Below are 6,143 nucleotides of genomic sequence, written 5' to 3'. Positions count from 1 at the left end.
TGATATTCTATTAACAATTTAATTAAACTGGATAAAAATCGTCATATCATTACATATTTAAAAATTAAATTAAGTTGAAAAGATATAGAAAATAATAAAATTAAGGAGACAATTACAGAAGAAGTACATGATTCAGATAAAGAACATATTGGAAACAATGTGAGACAAATAATGATCATTCTACTCATTAAATAAGTTTGAAGTGAAAGAACTATGTTATTTATTAGTGAAAAAATTGGATTCTTAGATTATTTATTATTATGTAAGTTATATTCACTTACAATAACGTTAATATAATTATAAATTTGATGATATTTTTTATATTGAATATCATTGAAATCGACTTAAAAATGAGAATAATGACTATTTTATAATAAACTACAGGATTTTTTAAAGTTGATTGTAAGTTTAGTTAACATAAAAGATGATATTTTATGTGATTGTGGTCATATTTAATATAAAAAGTGACTTTTATTACAGAGTTTTTTATTTTCGAATAAAATTTTTATGGTGAGTCCAGAATCAACATAAAATATCAACTTTCTATATATTTTAAATTTGTGTAGAAATCGCAAATTTTTTATGTCGGTGGTATTTATACCAATTATGAAAGCAGCCTAGAAAGTCTTTTTTTGAATTTGCGCTCTACTTATTATTATTAAGTAAAGATTAATCTCAAGCCTATTATTCGTAGTGTATATATATGTATCGTTAACTTGAAGTATTGCACTCATCACTACCACACAGCAAAAACAGAGTGAGAGAGAATTACACTAAAATGGAAGAGGAAGCGTTAGAGGTTGGTAAATGTATTCTGAAATTACTTTGGGAAGCCTTCAAAAGGATGAAAGATCTCCCAAAAGTAGTTGACGAGATTCAAACTGAACTTGACGAGTTGAAAAACTTAATCAATTTGGAGGAGCAAAGGTTGATGAAGGAGAGAAAAACAGCATTTCTCGCGGAAGATGTGATTGACGAGTTCGAGACACGTATTAAAGAAAAGCAACCTCAAGATGATCGTGGATGGGCAGCGTTCCCCGCTAAGGCTGTTTACCACATCCAAACTCTCATCCCTCGATTTCTAATATCATATAAGGTTAATGATATTTTATCAGATGTTCGTAACACAAAGGAGCGTTTACAAAGAAATCGTCCACAATCAACACAAAACAACAACAATGTCACATTTCATCATTGTCGAATGGATCCTCTCTTTATGGAGGAAGAGGAGGTTGTTGGACTTGCTGGACCTACAAAGATATTGACAGATTGGTTAGAAAATGGACAAAGGGAACGCACTGTGATTTTTGTTGTGGGTGTTGCAGGAGTTGGAAAAACCACTCTTGCCAAGCATGTTTATGACAAGGTCATCTGTAGCAACTTTGTTCACCATGAATTCTTCACAGTGTCTCAGTCCAACACTGTAGAAGAATTTTTGGGGGTTATGTACAGGCATTTCATGAAAAGCGAGCCACCTTCCGATTATTCTATTTTGAAAAATGAAGTCAGAGGTTACTTGCGTGGGAAGAGGTATGTTCTCTTGTTTGATGATGTATGGGAGGACAAATTTTGGGAAACAATTGAAACGGCTTTGATTAAAAATGAAAATAAAAGTAGGATAATAATCACAACAAGGAAAAAGAGTGTTGCGAAATCTTTTACGAATTCTACTCTTTTTAAAAAATACAATCTTGAAGAACCTTTAACTGAAGAAGAATGTTTGAGGTTGCTCCATAAGAAGGCAGGTTATAGTTCTGATTGTCCAGAAGAACTTAAAGATATATCTCTTGAAATTGTTAGCAAGTGTAGTGCTTTACCTCTAGCAATCGAGGTCGTTGGACGAGTCTTGTCACAAAAAGATAGAAGTGCACATGAGTGGGGACTGTTTAGTGAAGAGTTGAACTGGAATCTGACGAATCCGACGAATCCTGAATTTAATATTATAGAAAAAGTTATAGGTTTAAGTTATGATAATTTGCCGACCCATCTCAGGTTATGTTTATTGTATTTCGGAATGTATCCGAAACATTATGAAATTAAATCTGGGAGATTGGTTAGGCAATGGGTGGCTGAAGGATTTGTTACCCACGAAGAGAGAAAAACTTTAGAAGAAGTTGCACAGGAATATTTACTAGGGTTGGTCCATACAAGTTTGGTGCAAGTGGCATCATTTTCCATGAAAGGAAAAGTGAAAACATGTCGTGTTCATGACTTAATACACAATATGATCCGTACAAAAGTGAAGCATACATATTTTGGCGAGTATATTGGCGGAGGGCATGATCAATCTAAGTCAAGTGAGTTGGTTCGACGTCTGGCAATTGAAACCAACAATGATTTAAATAGACCAATTGAAAGATCACACATTCGGTCAATTATAAGCATTCCAGGAAAACAAGAAGAATCATGGTCTTCCGATTTGGAAAGGAATGTTCTTAAAGATGACATGCCATTGAAGGTACTTGATTTTGAGGGTTGTGGATTACTTTGTGTTCCTAAAATGTTGGGGAATTTTATCTACCTGAGGTATTTAAGCTTTAGGGGGACGCAGATAACAGTTCTTCCAAAATCCATAGGTAAGCTCGTGAACTTGGAGACCTTGGATATACGACAAACGCAAGTGCTTGAGTTGCCGAAGGAGATCACAAAGCTCAGAAAGTTACTGCATCTTCTGACACCTGACTCTGCATTTTCTTCAATTGAATGGAAGGATATTGGAGGCATGACAAAGCTGCAAAAGATACCACAAGTGCGTATGGAGGATGATGGAGTGGCCATTACAGAGGTAGGGAAGTTAAAGCAGTTAAGGGTTCTGAGGGTGCTTTGTTTCGGCGCAGAGCACATTACTTTACTTTTCTTCTCAATCAATGAGATGGAACACTTGCAAGCACTACGCATTGAAAAATCTGGTGATCGCATTGTGGTTGACTTGAACACTGCGTCAATGTCTGGTGGGTCAAGACTTAGGAAGCTTTTCCTTGATATGAAGTTAGAAAGGTTACCAAATTGGTTTCCCCAACTCCGTCATCTTGAGAGATTGACCTTGCGCCACTCTGACTTAAGCAGTGATCCCTTGGAATCACTAAAAGATATGCCTAGTTTGTTGGTGCTCTCTTTATCCCACGCTTATGAAGGTCAAACTTTGCATTTTCAATCGGGAGGGTTCAAGAAACTGAGAAAGCTAAATCTCGAACATCTTTGGAACTTGAATTCGATCCTTATTGATGAGACAGCACTGCAGGCTCTGGAATATTTTGAGTTGACATGCCTGGATGATCTCAGAACTGTCCCCGATGGCATTCAACATCTGAATAAACTTAAATTTGTTCGTGTCCCTTATATGCCAACTCAATTTGTTGAGGAAATTGATCGCATTGGTAAAGACAAGCCCTGGAGAATCAATTATGGCTATATGTGATTCGCGGTACGTATTTACCATTATAAGATTGTCACTACTATAATCTTTTATGTTAATATTTTATGCTTTGAATTGGTAGGTATTGACCTCAACTCAAGAATTACGTTTTTTTTACTTTTGATGTTTATAACTGTCATCAAGATGAACACTTTAAACGGGTGATTAAGGAACAAGTTTAGTCTTTTTGTGGTGTTTAAAGAATACTTTTCGTAAATTGAGTGAGTATCTAATATTTTATTATGATTATCGCACCTTATAAATTTATGTACATTTGATTTGTATTAACTTTAATGTTCTTAGTTCTACAGCTTACACTCATTCTGTACAATCGTCAATTTCAGGGAAGCTGTAACCGAAGATTCTCTCAGTACTTGCGATCCTTGAAACGGTGGATCTGGATTTGATGCATAGTGCAAGGCCCCTTATATTATCATGATGTTTTCTAAGCTTACTTCTATATTTTCCACTTTTCTTTTCCAAAATATGTATCTAAATTTTAGTTTGAGGGTGAAGAATCCTACCAGCAACTTGATGTTATATGTAATTGAAGTTTATTTCTTTGATGCTTTTATTGGGATAAATTTAAATTTAAGAATTATTCAACAATTTTTATGAGTAGTATAATAATTTGATGTTTTAGGAGAGGAAAGTTTAGGAGATTAGTATGTTATGTTTTGGATATTAATGATTATTATAGTATTGCGTTTTTGTAATGATCGGAGATTTATGGCTTGGAGATGAAAAACCAAATGTCTGTCAGATGTAATGTGCAGTTGACATGAAATATACACTAAAGTAAATCAGATTATACAAAAGAATGGTCATTTGCTAAACATTGGCATCAAACCTTGAGAGCCTAAAGTGAAAAAAAGTAGATAAAAATATTATTTTGTATCAAGATATCGTTTAGCCTTTAAAAGACGTTTACTAACAATGCATCATTCAGTGATCTTTTGTTTAGTACAAGAGCACGCTTAACTAACTGTTGTTCACAAGATTGTTTTTGAAGCATCCTTTATAGTTTTAATACGTTTACCAAAAATATCATGTAACACAATATTGCATTATTAAGTAAGATATATTAGGAGCGTGTTTAGTAAAGATATCTTGTAGTATATTGATTTGTTTGCTAAAATATTGTTTAATGGTGCGTCTCTCATAATAGCGCGTTTACTAAAATATCATTTAATATTGTGTTTTCTAAAATTTCATTTAATAACATGTTTACTAAAACTTTTCTTTGTTCATTTAGATGTTCTAACGCTTGTTTCATAAGATGTCTTTCTTCCAATACTCATTTCGTTTATCGTTGTTTGTTAAACTTTAAAATATGAAGGTGTTAGACGGTCATGTCTTCTATACGATCTTCTCTTAACATGTATACTTCTTAAACAAAAAGTCAGAGGTATTCGAGGTGTTCAAGAAATTCAGGGTGACGGTTGAAAAGAAAACCAGTAAACACATTAAGGCTGTTCAGTTTACTCTTCCCCTAGTTCACAAGGCGATTCCATGAAGTCTTGTGAGAATCACAACATAAGAATATTCTTGAAAGCATGTACTCGCCATAAAAAATGGTATAGCCGAGAGGAAATTCTTGATATGGTCTAGACCATGTTGAAGAATAAAAATATGTAAGAGAACTTAAATGCATGAGTGACTTGAGTTAATGGGCTTGATTAGTTGATCATGGGTTTGTAATTTTATCTGTAAAAGCTGAATGAGAGACTTTTGTAATGATATTCTTGTAAAAATGCTTTGGAAAAATAATAATATATAGAATAATAATATTTTTGTTTAGTATTAGCAGTGTGAGTGTGTTTTTCTACTAGAAGATATTACTTTTCTATTATGTAATTCCTATCTGTGGTACTAGAGTTGAGATTCTAATTAAGAGAGAAAAGAAACCAATTTGGCATGAGCAAAATATTAGTGTCGATGATTTTTTTTATTTATTTATTTATGCAATAACTTCTTTGACGCATATGTGGTGTTATTGATTAATCGGTTCGATGATGTTAGTAATAAATTCCACCTTGAATACTGGCGAGTTATCCAGGGAGATGACGTCGGAGTTACTAGCTGTGAGTTTGAGATGCAAGACTGAGATCGACAATAATATAGTAGTGGATTATAATAGAGGTTGAAGGGGCTTTGACCCTCATTTTTTTATATATAAATTAATATATAATTTAAAATATTTTTATAAAACTTTAATATATATTATATATTTGACACCGATAAAATTGTATATATTTATAAAAAGGTTTTGGCACTCCAAAAATCTTAATTAAAGATCAATCACTAGACAATGAGGAAGGATTGTCACTATAAATAAGTCTATGTAAGTCTCTGATGGTGAGAGGAATGCAAGTTGATCTGTTGGTGGTGTGTCATGTGTTCGTGTCGAAACACGAAAAACAAGAAGGATGGATGGTTTATGTATATGAGGAACATGTTTATATTGTTGCGTTGCTTCAAGATAGTGTTGATGTGAAATTTGTTAATGTTGAAGTTGTGTTGTGGGCTTACTTGCTGTAATATGTGAGATTTTTATTAAAGGGAGGGTGTCTTGTTATCTGGAAGTAATTACCAAAGTTTCACATTGAACGTAAAAAATGTAGTAGACTAAGAATGAAAAGTTTATTTCAGTCTTGTTATTCTAAGTCAATAAGTCTTTTAAGTGTATATGATACTTGGTTGACATGAGAGAGATTACAGTTTTATT

At 33.2% G+C, this 6,143-nt stretch overlaps 1 protein-coding gene across 1 annotated transcript; it reads left to right on the top strand.

The window, feature by feature from the left end:
- The first annotated feature begins 730 nt into the window (after positions 1–730).
- Positions 731–4,057, top strand: LOC124847401 (disease resistance protein RPM1-like). Its single transcript, XM_047324886.2, has 2 exons — positions 731–3,424; positions 3,760–4,057. The coding sequence occupies exon 1, from the start codon at positions 779–781 to the stop codon at positions 3,416–3,418; it is 2,640 nt and encodes an 879-aa protein (XP_047180842.1). The 5' UTR covers positions 731–778; the 3' UTR covers positions 3,419–3,424; positions 3,760–4,057.
- The last annotated feature ends 2,086 nt before the right edge of the window (positions 4,058–6,143 follow it).

This window comes from Vigna umbellata, chromosome 5 (assembly GCF_029865625.1).
Source record: "Vigna umbellata cultivar VRB3 chromosome 5, Vumbellata_1.0, whole genome shotgun sequence".
In the NCBI taxonomy this organism is placed as follows: domain Eukaryota; kingdom Viridiplantae; phylum Streptophyta; class Magnoliopsida; order Fabales; family Fabaceae; genus Vigna; species Vigna umbellata.
Note: the sequence above shows the minus strand (reverse complement) of the source record. Positions and strands in the feature narration are given on the sequence as shown.

Bases quoted from the DNA above. Each gene is read 5' to 3' on its own strand.
- LOC124847401 (XM_047324886.2), top strand. From the start codon at position 779: ATGGAAGAGGAAGCGTTAGAGGTTGGTAAATGTATTCTGAAATTACTT.